Below are 17,011 nucleotides of genomic sequence, written 5' to 3' on the forward strand. Positions count from 1 at the left end.
TGGACTTAAATCCTGTTTAATAGGAGGCCATTCATGCTTGGTACTGAGAAACCTAGTCAACTACTTGAGGAGAACTCATTACAGCCACTTTCCCAACTACTATATATCCCTCCTTACAACCACAGATAAGTGTAGCTCTTGGCCCTCATTAATGAAGGTTTTCCCCAGCAGCTGAAAACCATTACAGACATGTACAACTGGTTCAAATGCAGGGAACAAACTGATTGTGGGATGCCCAATGTCAGCTGATACATCTACAACACAACTGCTACATCTAAGGCTCAGGGAACAGAAACAAGATGGGTGGAAAAATGTAAGAGACAGAGGACCAGGATATCTGCTGTGAGACAGTATATTTTGTATTTGACAGGAAACCTTGTATCCATGAAAGCTCAACATATACAGCTGTCTAAACAAGTCCTGTGTAATGACTACACCAGTTGACATGTCTTTGTGGATTGAGGAAATTTCACAAAACTCCACTCTTAGATAAAGAATTACATTCAATCAGTGGCTGAAGAGAGGGAGAATCAATCAGTCTTTACCACTGATGAGCCCACTGATAGCTTATGCATTCCCGAGTGCATATATAAATATGAGAAACACTAAATGGACTCAATAGGACATACATACACACAGATATATAAATATATATGGAACAATTGAAGAAGAGGTTGTGAATTTAAGAGGGGACATGGGAGGAATTGGAGAGAGAATATGAGGTGGAAATGGCATAAACACAGCATTCACTCATGAAATTCTGAAAAAAAATTGTTTAAAAAAGAGATATGCATCAAAATTCAAGTTCAACATCTTTAAATATCAGTTAAATATTCATGGAAGTATATTCCCATAAAATAGTACATTTGAAAACTTGGTAACAATTTTTTTCAGCTGCAAAAGGGTGAGGTTTGTTTTTAAATTAACATAGGAATTTAGGGGTAGAAAGTTTTTTTTTTTTTTAAACAGGTTGTTATAACTTACTTAAGGAAAACCTCTTCCATTGTAGTGATTGAAGCTCCAAAGTCGGCAATTCCCAGTGCTTCCTGTTTCTTTTCCAACTCAGTAAACAAAGCTTCAAATCTGTAAAGAAAGAAGGAAGAAGAAAGCTGGTGTTGGGTTTGGTTATATAGTTTCCATTCATTATTTCTCAGTAAATGGAATAAAAATGCAATCACCTCAATTTTATTCATTTGTTATTTTTAATTATATATTATTAACTATAAATGTCTCCCTTTTTTAAATTCTTAGGACTGGGGATGGAATGCAGTGGAAAAAATACTTTCTTAGCATGAACAAGGCTCTGAGTCCAATTTCCAGCACTGCAAACAAAAGAAAATGTATCCTTTATTTGCTTAAAATCTTTTCTTACAATATATTTGATGGTATCTTCTCTCTTCAACTTCTCCTAGATCCTTCCTACCTGCCCACACATCCAACTTCATGGTTTTTCTTATATTTTTGGTGGTGAGCCTAGCCTTTAATGGCTGAGCCATCTCTCCAGCCCTCATGCTTTTTCTTAAGAAGAGTATATTTTAAAAAACAAAACAAAACAAAACAAAAAGAGAACATTCTCCCCCTACACAAAAAAATCCAAGCCAAGCAAGCAAGCAAGCAAACAAATATCACACAAAAACATGGAGTATGCTCTGACCTGTAGTTGATACACTCAATGTGACTTCATTGTAGAAAACTGATTTTCCTTCTCCCAGCAATTATCAATTGCAAATAGTTTCTTAGTTAGGAGTGATATTTTTGTACCCATTTTATGTGCAGTGATTTTGTCTGGCTTAAACTTGGGCAGGCCTTAAGCATGCTGCCAGTCTGTTTGAGTTCATATGTAAGTCAGTTCTGTTCTGTCTAGAAGACACTGTTTCCTTGCAGTTACCCATCACTTCTGAGTCTTATCATCTTTCTGAAATCTCCTCTGCTGAATAGTTCTCTGAACCTTGAGGGGAAGGCTTCGATAAAGACACCTCATTAGGGCTGAGTGTTCCAAAGTCTCTCACTCTCTGAACTGTCCAGTTGTGGCTATGGGTTATTTACTATCTACTGCAAGAAACTTTTTGATGCAGGCTGAGTGAGGCACTGAGCTATTAGTATAGAAATATATAAACTGGGAGCATTCTTATTACTATGTTCATTTATCAGAATAATGGTTACTATGCTTTCCCATAGGGCCCATGACCTATCTAGCTACATGTTTCTGGCCACTTTAGCAGTGTCAGGTATGGGTTCCAGCCAATGAAATGGTTCTTAAATCCATAAAAATGTAGTTAGTTACCCCCTAACACTTGTGCCACTATTGCATCAGTGGGTATATCTTGTAGTCAGGTTGATGTTATATCTTTTAGGACTTGTAACTTGGTGAAGCCTCTAGTTGGGCACCAACTTGATTCCTCTATTTATGTTCAATGACATAAATGGCGTCTTCAACAATAGGATCTTCCACCTAGTTTTGGACAGTAACAAATAGCATTATCAAAATGCTACAGTAGTTGGGGGAAAGGGCTATGGGAGCCCTCTGGCCAATGGCTCAATAAGATATGACCCATTTCTGCTAGTGGTATTTTACTTGTAGCATAAAATGTCTAGCTAGAGCACTGTCTCCCCAATCATATGGTAACTCCATTTAAATTTCTTTAATATGTATATATTTTATGTTTTATGGTAGATGGTTTCCATAGAGATTTTCTAAAGACCTCCTTTACTATTATTAGTTCCCTTCCCTATAATCCCCCTTTATCCTGTTCTCCCATACCTTTCTCCGTTTAATTCTACTCTATTTCCCCCTTTATCGCCTTGCAATTCTATATTCTATTTTCACTTCCTTAAGAGATTCCCCTGCTCTCCTCTGGTCCCTTATCAGCTACTTAGCCTCTGTGGGTATTCTAAATGAAACATACATATCTTAAAAGCTAACATCAACATAGAAGAGCAAACATGTAATGTTTGTCTTTCTGGGTCTTGAGTTATGTCCCTCAGGATGATGTTTCTAGCTCCACCCATTTACATACAAATCTCATAATTTTATTTTATTAACAGCTGAATAATTCCACTGTATAAATGTACCACATTTTCACTATTCTTTCATTAGCTGATGGACTAATGTATGTTATTTCTAATTTCTGGCTGTTATGAATAGAGCAGCAATAAGCATAGATGAGCAAATATCTCTGCAGTAAGTCCTTTAGGTATATGCCCAGGAATAGTACAGCTAGATCTTGTGGTAGACATATTTTCAGATTTTTGAGGATCCTCCCCACTGATTTGCATAGTGACTATAGTAATTTTCACTCACACCAGCAATGGACAGGCACTCCCCTTTCCCGTCAATCTGTCATTTGACCTACTCACCTTGGTCTTTCTGAGTGTGGTAAGATGAAAATGTTTTAATTTACATTTCCCAATGGCTAAGAATTTTGAACATTTCTAAAGCATTTCTCAGCCATTTGTGTTTCATCTTTACAGAACTCTTTTTAGTTCTATATTCCACTTTCAAAATTGAGTTGTTTTCATAATTAGGAGTTGTTTTTTTCCTCTGTATAGACTAGTGACTGATAATTATGTTTTTGCCATTCTGTAAGCTTCCTCTATGCTTGAATGACAGTATCCTTTGCTGTACAGAAGTTTTTTTGTTTTTTTTTTAGCTTTGTGAGGTTCCATTTATTTATTGTTATTCTTAATTCCTATACTAAAGGGATCCTAACCAGAAATTCCTCTCCTGTGTTGATGAATTAAAATTTATTCTGTAATTTGTCTTCTGTCAGATTCAGAATATCTTGCTTGAGGTCTCTGATCCATTTGGAGTAGAGTTTTGTGCAGGGATGGATATGGATTCATTTGAGTTCTTCTACATGCATCTATCCAGTTCTACCAGCATCATTTGTTGAATATGCTGTCTTTTCTCCAGTGTGTATTTCTGGCTTCTTTGTCAAAAATCAAATGTCCACAGGTTTGAGGGGTTATGCCAAGATATTCAGTTCTATTCCACTAAATCTATCTGTTTTAATGCCAATGCCATTATATTATAGATTATTATACCTCTATAGTACAACTTAAAATTTGGAGTGTTGGTGCTTCCAGCAGTTCTTTCACTATTCAATATTGTGTTAGCTACCTGAGATTTTGCATTTCCATATGAAGTTTAAGATTATTTTTTTCGACTAAAGAGTGTGGACCAAGAGATGAGTGTTGCATGGAGGGGCTGCTTGTTTATCCCTGCTGTGTGGCTTGTTTAGCCCCGAAATAACTACACAGAAACTGTATTCATTAAAACACTGCTTGGCCCATTAGTTCTAGTTTCTCACTGGCTAATTCTTACATCTTAATTTAACCCATTTCTATTAATCTGTGTATTGCCATGTGACTGTGGCTTACTGGCAACATTCTAACCCAAGTCCATCTCAGGTGGGAGGGTCCATGGCTCCTCCTACTCTGCCCTTCTTCCCAGCATTCAGTTCTATCTTCTCCACATACCTAAGTTCTACCCTATCAACTAGATCAAGGCAGTTTCTTTATTAACCAATGAAAGCGACACACAAGCAGAAGGAACTCCTAGACCAGATGAGTGACCAGCTCTGCAGCTGGACAGACCTCTAGGCCCCAGGGCAAAACCCTGGCCCCTCCCCCATCTACCTCAGCTTTATTAGCAGGCCAGTAAGCAAGTCACTTGCAGCCCGGATACTCCAAGACCCCCACATATAGATTGGACCCTGTAATCTACAAGTCCTACTCTGGCCGCAAACCCACCCATCGCTGGAGACCTCAGCAGCTCCATAAGACACAGACAGCAACTGCAATGTTTGATTCGAGAGAGGATCCCTGAGACACAGACACCAACTGCAAGGATTGGACCAAGAGGCAAAAACACTGCCAGCATCAGTTGGAGGAAGAGATGGGTAGGCGCCAATGCAAAAATATATTCAGCAACCTAAAAAGCAACATGGTAACACCAGAACCCAGGAGACATACAACAGGAAGATCTGAACATTCTAACCCAAAAGAAGCAGAAGAAAATTATCTTAAATGTAACTTTATGAAGATGCTAGAGACCCTTAAAGAGGAAATGAAAAATTCCCTTAAAGAAATGGAGGAAAAGACAAACAAAAAATTGGAAGAAATCAATAAATCTCTTAAAGAAAGTCAAGAAAACTATGAAAAAAACCAAATAGGTGAAGCAAACAGTTCAAACAGTTCAAAACTTGAAAACTGAAATAGAGGCAATAAAGAAAACATAAACCGAGGGATTCTGGGAATGGAAAATCTGGGTAAATGAACAAGAACTTCAGATGCAAGCATTACCAACAGAATACAAGAGATGGAAGAGAGAATTTCAGGTATTAAAGGTATAATTGAAGAAATAGATTTAATGATCAAAGCAAGTGTTTAATCCAACAAATTCTTAACACAAAACATCCAAGAAATCTGGGACATCATGAGAAGACCAAATCTAAGAATAATAGGGGTAGAAGAAGGAAAAGAATTACAGCTCACAGGCATAGAAAATATATTCAATAAAACCATACAAGAAAACTTTCCCAACCTAAAGAAGGATATGCCTATGAAAGTACAAGAAGCTTATAGAACACCAAATAAACTGAACCAAAAAATCCCCTCACCATATAATAAACAAAATATAAAACATACAGAATAAAGAAAGAATACTAAGAGCTGCAAAGGAAAAAGGCCAATAGCACTTAAAGGCAGAATTGTACCTGATTTCTCAATGGAAACTCTGAAAGCAAGAAGGTCCTGGACAGATGTGTCGCAGACACTAAGAGAGTATGGGTACAAGCCCAGATTACTTTACACAGCAAAGCTTTCAATCACCATCAATAGGGAAAAGAAGATATTCCATGACAAAACTAGATTTAAACAATACCTATCCACACACCCAGCCTTATAGAAAGTACTAGAAGGAAAACTCCAACCCAAGGAAGTTAGCTGCACCCATGAAAATACAGACAACAGATAAACTCACACCAGCAAATCCCAAAGAAGGGAAACACACAAACACTACCACAAAAAAAAACAAACAAAAACAACCAAACCAAACCAAACCAAACCAAACCCAAAACAGGAATTAACAATCACTGGTCATTAATATTTTTTAACATCAATGGACCCAATTCACCTATAAAAAGACACAGGCTACCTCCTTTTGCTGTGAGAAATAAACCTCAACTTCAAAGACAGAAATTACCTCAGATTAAAGGGTTGGGAAAAGGTTTCCAATCAACAGGACCTACGAAACAAGTGGGTATAGCTATCCTAATATCTAACAAAATAGACTTCAAACAAAAATCATCCAAAAGAGATGGAGAAGGACACTTTATATTCACCATAGGAAAAATCCATCAAGATGAAATGTCAATCCTGAACATCTGTGCCCCGAAATATAAGAGCACCCACATATGTAAAAGAAACATTACTAAAGCTGGAATCACACATCGATCTGGAGATTCAACACCCCACTCTCTCCAGTGGATGGTCAAGCAGAAAGAAACTTAACAGAAAAATAAGAGAACTAACAGATGTCATGACACAAATGAACTTAATAGACATATATAGAATATTCAATTCAAACACAAAAGAATATACCTTCTTCTCAGCACCTCATGGAACCTTTTCTAAAATTGACCATATATTCGGTAACAAAGCAAACCTCAACAGATACAGAAAAATTGCAATAACCCCCTGTATATTATCGGATCATCATGGTTTAAAGTTAGAATTCCACAACAATATTAATTGAAGAAAGCCTACAAATTCATGGAAATTGAACAGTGCTCAATTGAATCACTTCTTAATCAAAAAAGAAATAAAGAAATTAAAGACTTCCTAGAATTCAAAGAAAATGAATGCACAACACACCCAAACCTATGGGACACTATAAAAGCAGTGCTAAGAGGAAAGCTCATAACACTAAGTTCCTACATAAAGAAAGTTGAGAAATCTCACACTAGGGAATTAATAGTACACCTGAAAGCTCTAGAACAAAATGAAGCAGACTCACCAGGAGGAGTAGATGGCAGGAAATAATCAAATTGAGGACTGAAATAAGAAAATAGAAACAAAGAAAACAATACAAAGAATCAATGAAACAAAGAGTTGGTTCTTTGAGAAAACCAACAAGATAGACAAACCCTTATCCAAACTAATCAAAAGGCAGAGCAGGAACATCCAAATTAACAACATCAGAAATGAAAAGGGGAATATAACAACAGACAATGAGGAGGTCATACTCTGAAAACTTTTACATCACAAAATTGGAAAATTTAAAAGGAATGGACAATTTTACGGATAGGTACCACATACCAAAGTTAAATCAAGACCAGACGAACAATTTAAATAGACCTATAATCCCTAAGGAAATAAAAAGCAGTCATCAACTTCAGAAGTACCCATAATCTTTCACTGTCCCAACACCATTTTAAAGTTGAGACTCAAAGCAATCTCTGTAACCTCTTATGTACTCACAGTATACAACTGCACAGAATATAAATTACCATTCCAAATGGCAGGAATAGGAACATAGGGAAGAAATAATGGACCAAAGCAAGGCTGAAACCCAGGAGGGAAAACTCCATCTCTGGTGTCAAAGGGCTTAGATGGCTCTTTCCTCCCAGCTTTGCTGAGTATGGTAACACTTCTCTCTCAGGCTAGCTCCATCCCCTGTCTACAGTTCTCTTGGCAGAGATGCCCCTTCTGTCTTAGGGTTTCCATTGCTGTAAAGAGACACAGTGATCACGGCAACTCTTATAAAGGAAAACATTTAACTGGGGTGGCTCACTTACAGTTTTAGAGGTTCAGTCTATTATCATCATGGCAAGGAATGTGGTAGTGTGCAGACTTGGTGCTGGAGAAGTAGATGAGAGTACATCTTACAGGCAACAGGAAAATGGACTCTGACATTGGGAGATATCCCGAGCACAGGAAACCTCAAAGCCCACTCCCATAGTGACCACACTTCCTCCAATAAGACCACACCTACTCCTACAAGGCCACACTTTCTAATAGTGGCACTCCCTGAGAGATTATAGGGGCCAATTACATTAAAAATACCACACCATGATTCTGGCATCTTCAACATATTAGGTTGTTCAATGTAATCCATGAATCACTTTTACAGTTTCATACAACGGCCTCTTTAGGTACCATGCAAGGACTTTCCTACCACATGCATGGCCCCAGTAGTTTTCCTTAACCATGGAGGAAGGTTCTACAATTTCTTGACTCCTGTATCCCTCATGACTCTAAAGCCAGAACCACATGGCCAAAACTGCACAATTATGTTGCCTATTAGGAATAGAACTTGGTCCTTCTTTGAATTATATTTGCATAAGCTTTGATTTGTTGCTTTTTATTAATGTATAATTCCTTAGGCATTTTTACAACTTGCAGGATTAGGTAGTTGTGGTCTTACTCTGAGGGTACCACTTCATTCTATTTTTCCTCATCTCTTTCAGTATGAACCAAGGTTTCAACATTAAATTTTCTGGTAACATTTTTCTCCTCAAACAGCACATTTTGTATTTTTCTTTGCCCCGCTTTCTCTTTTTCATTGTAGATCTATCTGTACAAGGGTGATAACTAATAACCACACAATAGAGTCAGTATTAGGCTGTCTTGAAGTCTCCTCTGCCAATGAATTAGTTACAAACATTTCAATTTTGTTTTAGCAGATTCCCAGGACAAGGGTAGAAAGAAGCCACATTCCTTACAAAAATGTAAGAATGTTTCTAACTCAGTTGCAATTATTGTTCCCTTTTGAAACTCTTTGAGCTGGGCCTCCCTAGCTCACATTACTTTCAGCACTACTGTGTTCCAATCTCCTACTAGATGACCCATTATTCCCCACTTAGAGTACTAACTGCTTCTCTGGTTCACAGTACTAAAATTCCTCAAAAATATTCTTCAAAAAACAAAAGAAAACAACAAAACAAAACAAAGCCCCCCCAAACCAATCCCCCCCAAAAAACCGAGCATGATGAGGCCATGCAACAGCAACAGCCTACGCCTGGGCACCAACTTCTGCATTAGCTGCTTTTCTGTTGCTGTGAAGAGATACCAGGATCAAAGACAGCTTCAGAATAAAAAGTTTATTGGGGACTTGCTTATAGTTCATCATGGCAGGGAGCATGGCAGTGGTATGTGGCATGGTGTTGGTATAGCTGAGAGCTTACATCTGAGCCACAAGCAGGAGGCAGAGAAGGGGGGAGGGAGAAAGTGATGTTTGAGAGTGGTGTCTGCTTTTGAAACCTTAAAGCTCACTCCCAGTGATGGACCTCTTCCAAGAAGGCCACACCTCCTAATCCTTTCCAAATAGTTCCACAAACTGGAGACTAAGTATTCAAATACATGAGCCTATGAGGGCCAGTATTAACCACAGATGGATATCTAGGTGACAATAACTTTTGACAAGAAAACAAATCTAGTACAGTCCCTGAAGATGAATAACAAACACCCTTAGTGTCCATTTCTCTTAGCTGGGATGATAATCACAATGAAATATCTTGGTGAATACCTTCAATAACTTATCTGGCTAGTATCTGAAGGCAAACAGATGTGTTAAGCTTCTCTAAGAGTAGCCATTCAATCTGCATTTTACTCTTTACCATCTTAATATTTCTCTGGGTTCCATTTCTATGCATCTGTTTGTACAATGGAAATGTAGTGTCATTACTATCCATTAATAATATTAGAAAGCTATGACCACGAGGTAGGAAAACTTGAAATAAAGTATCAAATGAGCCTTGAGTGAACTTGAAATTATAAGGTTTAGTAACAGAAATATTGAGCTGTGAGCTTCCTAATTCTACTTGACAAATAGTAGCAATAAATAGAGAAACTTGGTTTGCTACAAATGCATTACTCACTAAAGTTACTAAGCCCAGGAAATGAAATATGTTTCTGGTAATCCCACAACCAACCACCTAGAATTATTGAGGTCCATACCTTGATACATACTTTTTGGGTAGGATAAATGATAACTCACTTCCTAAATCATTATCCAACACAGCGTCTGGAACGTAATGCTGAATCATTGCAAACACATTGTAAACATCACAATGTGGTTCCTTCTCCATGACTATGCGATATCCAGCACCTGAAATAAACCATTTAGATGAACAATTGAAGACATTTTCTACTTATTTTTTAATACTTATAAGAATATTTTTTTTCTCTTTATGCTTCAGGTTATCTACTCTTCTAAGGAAAAAGATATAATATGCTATAGACATTTAGCTCTGAAAATGTGGCAGCTGCTACAGATGCTTTCAAATGGCACTCGAAGGGATTGACTAAATAGCAGCTACCTTTAGAATTTCGGTATAGTCCTTAGTGAACCATAATGATTTAGTGTATATAACCAAAAAAGCTGACATGCAAAGTGAAGCCCCCTGTTATTGGAATACTTATTTTGTAATATAAATCTTAATAACTATCATTTCCTGTTAGTTGTACATTGTGTCTCAGACACTCATCTAGACCCCAAGGATTCAGCAGTGAACACTACAAATAAAAATGTATCTTCAGCAAGACATTTTAACCTGTAAGGTGATCATAAACTTTGAAAAATAAAATTAGCATCTAAACTGACAAGAGAAAATATTTTTTAAAAATGTATTTTGGGTTGCGGGCAGCTGGAGAGATGGTTCAGGATCACTTTGTTCTCTCTCAGAGGACCCAGATTTTGTTCTTAGCACCTACATGATGGTTCACAACCTTCCATAATGAACTCCAGGGGACCCAATACCCTGACTTTTGTGGGTACTGGGCACACATGTGGTGCAAATATACATGTGTAGGCAAATACACCCTTACACATAAAAGAAAATAATCTAATAAAAATATATATGGGAATATGATCAAAATACAATATAAGAAATTCTCAAGGTCTATAGAGTAGGCTATTGATTTGAATCTAATATATAAAGGACAGAGCAGGGTAACAAGTACAAGGATCAGTAACTGAACTGAGTGAACTCAAATCCTGAATAAATTTATGTTAATTAGCCTTTAATTATTCTAGTTACATTGCTATTGCTATACTTTAATCTTAGAATTCTTCTACCACATCTTACATTTATAGCCTCTAATTAAAAATCTTGCTATAGTTTTAACCCACAATAATTCACTGTTTAAAATACTAATTTATCACTTATCACAGATATAATTAATTATCAAATAATTGTTTCATTTCACTTATATAATCTAATTTTATGCGTTTGAGTATTTTGCCTGCTTGTATGTCTTTGTACCAAATAAACGCAATGAATTTCTTGGCACTGGAGTTAGATGACTATGAGCTGTCATACGGGTAATGAGAATTGAACCCAGATCCTCTGCAAGAGCATCAAGTGTTCTTAAGCACTGAGCCACTTCTCCAGCCCCCACTTATACGATTCATTTATTCTGTATTACATTGTTACTACCAATACTAAATTTCAGATTTATTCATTATGGTGAGGATTTGATACTGGTTGGGAAACATAGAAACTTAAGTCAGGCATATCTGGTTCCTCCTCTTCTCAAGGAACGAACCAGTCAGTCATTTCAGTCATCCAAATAACCCTCTGGATGCAGAACTGCATTCCAGAGACAAAGAAGACTGTCAGTAAGTACAAAATGGAACAGCAACTTTGTTTCAGATTGCAAAGAGCCATGATCAAAACACATATGAAAATCTCAAAGAACTAAGAAAAAATTAAATTATAATTGAGATCAATTCTGCAGAATAGAGGAAGGTAATTAAGTTTTGGGTGTATAACCAAAATACAATGAAAATAATGTTAGAATATTATTATAGTATTACTAGCTTAAGAATGATCAAATGTAGTGAGACCATATATTTGTTTCAGGAAGACTGAAGAACCACAGCAGTGCAAGGTCCCCCTGACCATGATAGCAATGCGGTCACCCAGGATGTCAGCTTCATCCATGTAGTGGGTGGTTAATAAAATGGTCCGATGGCGTTTATGATGCTGAAGGAAATCCCAGGTGGCCCTTCTTGACATTGGGTCCATGCCAGATGATGGTTCATCAAGTATCACTACCTAAAAGCCAGAAGAACAATTTTATGATCACTGATAATTAATACTAAGCACCTCATGGGCTTATTTGCTGTGTGAAGGGATAACACTGGAGATAAGGTACAGAATGACAACTATAATAGATGTGAGCCTAAGAAAATTGTAACAATCCAAAGCATTGTATCAGCTATGATAGCTAAGCAAATGATTCGCTTCTGTCTACACTGTTGTGTTTCCTTTATGATTCAAAACAACAGGTTTTGAGAGAATTGAGTTTTCCATGCAGCTGACAGAAACTCATACAGAGGCCCTGCTTCACCTCCCACTCTGTGTTTACATTGCTCCCCTTTCTTTTTAATACCTTGGAGCTCCCTAAAAGCGCTATAATGATGGAGAGCTTGCGTCTCACTCCTCCACTCACTGAGCCAGATAATGAGTGGTAATTATCTTTCAGGTTAAACACAGACAGCATACGCTCAATATCCCTACAGTATACGTCCTTAGCTTTTCCTCTGACCTGGAAAAAGAAGCCAGGGTTTATATCATACAACCAGTTTTACCATCACAAAGTCAAGGGTCATCAGACATTATACAGACATGAAAGTGTATTGCAGGTGTACCCCTAGGAACACTTCACATCAGCTTTATTTGCATCAATTAAAAATGCATCTTTCCTCACATCTGGAGGACAGCTGCTAAAACAAAAATTGTCAGGGAATAGAGATGTAAGTTGGCAGAATATGTACAGAGCTGTGGATTTAATCACCACAACTGTGTTTTCTTTTATATTTAAAATTCTCTGTAGCTCATTAACAAAGAGATGACAGAAAACACATTTGTGATGAGCTCCAGATGCTATGGAAATGCATATACTTCTTTATAGCCCACTGACCTTGCTAAACAGAAAACTGTAAAAAGTGAAGTTAACATGGAGAACCCTAGAATCTGGAGTATCACTGAGCCAATGGTGATTTACCACCTTCCTGTGTGCCCTTTAGCATGAAATCCAATCAATCCAACCTTGCAAGTGAGCTCTCCCTGGTCCAAACTGAGAGTAAAGAGGAACCTTACAGTTTTATTTGAATGGAAAGGAAAACAGACAGCCAGAGAACCAAATGTTTTTCTGTTTATTTTGTACACTAGTAATGGTATTCCCCTGGTGGGGACAGTGGCAGGAATAAATAAGAAAACAAGTCTGCAAGAGCCAAACTCTGAGGAAAAGAAAACCTTTCCATAGTTCCATGTACTGTGGCACCAGAGGGAAGGTTCATACCTTCCTCTTTGTTGGCAGGCTGAATGTAGCAGCACAGTCATGGAAGGTGATAATTTCTGGTTGAACAAGTGAGAAAAGCATCTGGGAAAGCAGGAAGTACAGAGAGAAGACAGAAACAGAAAAATGATGTTGTACATGCTGTAACAAAGTTGCGTGCTCATTGCAACATTTGCATACTTGAATCTAATCCTAACTGATGAATAGCAAACGCTGAAAACTGTGTTCACACCTCTTGCTAGTGTAAGATGGACCAACCGATACAATGTACATGGGAAAGATTGAAATAATAAAACAACTCTGAGTACTGACATAATTGTAGCTATTTAAGAAAGGCCCTTGCTGAGCCAAGCCCTTGCTGAGCCAAGCCCTTGCTGAGCCAAGCCCTTGCTGAGCCAAGCCCTTGCTGAGCCAAGCCCTTGCTGAGCCAAGCCCTTGCTGAGCCAAGCCCTTGCTGAGCCAAGCCTTTGCTGAGCCAGGAGTTGGGCAATCAGTCCCAGACCTTTGGTAAACTACACTGTCAGGAGACTTGGATCAAGTATTGCAGGACAATATGCTGAAGCCTGATCAGAAGTCCTCTAGAATGGAAGGGAGAAACTTTGGATTAGAGTTAGGTTTATGTTTAATTTGATTTCTGCATTGTTCAATGTATGTCTGTATCAACATCAGGCAATACACTAGGTATAATTTTAATGTTTTTTCCACCATAGTTAAATAAATTTAATTTAAAAAGTTAAAATTAACAGATCTGTATATCAAAGAAGAAAGTCAAATTTACTAAGTAATTTTAGAAGACATACTTCTGACTCACCGTCCAATAGAAAAAAAGGTGTTCTGATATTGTCAAGTCATCAAACAACAGGTCATGTTGAGGGCAGAATCCCAAGTCTTTTCGAATTTCAATCATGTTATCCGAAATATTATATCCATTAATATAGGCCTCTCCTCTAGTAGCAGGGAAACGACCTAGAATTATATAGAAGACATGGAATAGGCTAAGTTTTCATGTGATATAAGTGATACAATTGCAAGCTCATACAGACATGTGGAGTATTAAGAAAATTAGTATTGTTGCCTACAGAGAAGTAAAGAGAAATACCAGAAATTGCCTTTAGGCAGAATTAGTCCTTTTAAGTTTTATTTTTTTTACATGCTTTTTATAGTAGATATAGATTTATTGGTGTTTATTATGAAAACATTCAGATCAGTTGCTATATATCATTGTAATCAGATAGTTACTGCATTTGTATAATACTAGGTACAAATATCACAGCTCTGATGGGAAAGGCTTCCCAGTGTAAGTGCTACAGTTTCACAGAAGGAAAAGGTTTCCACCAATGTAGTGTTGCAGCTTTGGGGGTCAGGAACCAAGGAATACCACAAAATCACACCACACAACAAACCTCACACAAGAGGGAAGAAGTAGCAAAGAACTGAACAGGAGGAGGCAGGCTTTCCATAGGGTTTCTTTAGGGGCAGAGCTTTCCAGAGTAGTCTAGGATTGGTGGGGCTTTGTGGCCTGATCTTGGGCTTTGTTTCTTTTGGGTGGAGCTTGGCTAGCTGCAATGTGAGGGTTTGGAAATGGCTGTTACGGTCATTAGAGTAGTCTGGGGCTGGGTTGGAGCCTGGGAACTCATATGCCTTGAGGGGCTGCATCTTGCCCTGAGAGCAGTCTGGGGGTGAGGCCTAGCCACTTGCTCCATGAGGGGTTTATACTAGATACTGGGTAGATGCTATGAAAAGCAAATACTGGGAAAATATGATGATCATCCTCAAGAAATTTAAATACATCATGTTTATGTTCTGCTGTAATTAATTCTATGGTAAAATATTCACATATTATCTATCACATGTGAATAACCAACTATAAAGCTGTTGCACTATGACTCACTTATCTTTTTAAAAATACATATTCCCAAACCACATTTCACTCTTGCTAGGTTCTTTCCCAGTAGAAGCTCCCTTTCAGAAGTATTGAAATACAGATTGGCAAGTTGACATCTAGAGCAGAAGAGGGCAGCCTGCTGGCAGCCACCACAGCCTTCCCTACCTTTGGATACAGCAGCTAAAAACTATATTTCTAAGCTTATTGACACATCTACCAATCCAGGAGGCTCACTTCTGACTGCATACCTTAGTTACCCGGAGGCTAGTGAGAACAGAGAGGGTAGTCTGGGCTACAATGCTCATCAACGGGTAACTAAAAAGTGTTGTTTATGAATATCATCATATATTTATAGGGAACATAGAGATTGGCAATAGTAAAAGAAGCCATGTTCCCCCAAATAATTAAATATTAGGGAATTACTTATAAGGAGGTAGGCTTGTCATTTTGCTCTATGTTTTGTGTTTGTACCTCATTTCCTTCATTATTGCCTTTATTTTTGTTTAGGTGACTTCCCAGTGATTTTTTCATTTAACTTTTACAGTTATGGTAAAAATTAGTATTTACATTAATTTTAATTTGGTTGTACTGATGGCACCTTAACTTTGACAATGCAGTGGTTTAATTGTAAACTACCCTCCACAGGATGGTGTTGCTGTTTAGGAGGAGAGTCCTGATAAAGGGAGGAAGTCACTGGGAGTAGGCCTTCATGTTTTATAGACTGGCCTCACTTCCTGTTCATTATTTGCTTCCTGAGTAGAGATGCAAAGTGGCCTGCCAGCCTCCTGCTTCTGCACCATGCCTTCCCTGCCTGGTGCCATCCATGTCTTCCTCACCATGATGGACTGTATCCTCCTGGAACTGTGAGGCAAACACCTCCTTCCATAACATAACATACTCTCATCATGGTATTTTCCACGGAATGAAGAACAAACAAGGATAAAAGTTAACCTAAAATTGTTCTTATATATCTATACCCCTTTCTTTTATGTTGCCATCACAAATTGCATTTTTACAATTTTTGTGCATTTGCCTTTATAATAATATAGCAAACCAGAACTATAATCATACTTGGTATCTTATTTGTATATACATTTGTTTTAATGAGCATCTTTTCCATTGGAGATTTAAGTTTACTTTCATTATCACATGAAGGAGTCCTGGCATTTTCTGTAATACTACTAAATGCTATAGTAAGAAACTCCTTCAGTCTCTATTTTCTGCTTATGCCTAATTTTCTTTTTTCCTTTCTTTTTTTTTAACTTTTGAAGAACAATCTTGTTAGATATAAAATTTTGGTTAAAAATCTCTTCCCTCCCCAACTTTAAATACTTCATTGTGCTACCTGATATACTCTATTGTTTGTGATAAAAAAATCAGTCTCTGTCAATCATGATCCTTCCACCTGTTTCTATGAAGTTAGCAACTTTAAATACTGTTCATAATGAAAGACCCCCGGAGTGGGGAGACTCTCACTCAAGTCTTGGGATAACACGACCCCCCAGGAACTTATGAGAGACCATCCTTGCTGCAATCACATGAGGTTTATTGACAGAACGGGAACCAGCTCGCTGGGGTCAAAACTCATTTCCCACGTAGGGGTAGAGGAGTTCGACCCTGAGTAGCTGGGAGAGGGGGTATTTAGGGGAAGAAACCACAACCCAAAGGGGGTAGGGAGGGCGTCATTGGAAAATTCCGAAAATACCAGTGATAATCACAAGGGGGTAACTCCCTGTTTCTCAAGATTATAATCTAACTTTATGGTCAGCTCGTTCCTGGAACAGAGTCACTGACTTGGCTAACCTAGATTTTTGGTTC

General features: G+C 37.8%; 1 protein-coding gene across 1 annotated transcript in view; it reads right to left on the minus strand.

Moving 5' to 3' along the window:
- The window catches only part of LOC121457679 (phospholipid-transporting ATPase ABCA3-like), a 121,256-nt gene that overhangs the window by 53,347 nt on the left and 50,898 nt on the right, over positions 1-17,011 (minus strand). The window contains exons 12-16 of the mRNA XM_041666601.1: positions 14,120-14,255; positions 12,400-12,555; positions 11,852-12,062; positions 9,961-10,111; positions 985-1,083 (exon numbers count right to left, since the gene is read on the minus strand). Of these exons, the coding sequence (XP_041522535.1) occupies positions 985-1,083; positions 9,961-10,111; positions 11,852-12,062; positions 12,400-12,555; positions 14,120-14,255 (753 nt within the window). The remainder of the gene's footprint in view (positions 1-984; positions 1,084-9,960; positions 10,112-11,851; positions 12,063-12,399; positions 12,556-14,119; positions 14,256-17,011) is intronic.

This window comes from Microtus oregoni, unplaced genomic scaffold (assembly GCF_018167655.1).
Source record: "Microtus oregoni isolate MIOR12 unplaced genomic scaffold, Mior012 000016F_ref0000370, whole genome shotgun sequence".
Classification (NCBI taxonomy): domain Eukaryota; kingdom Metazoa; phylum Chordata; class Mammalia; order Rodentia; family Cricetidae; genus Microtus; species Microtus oregoni.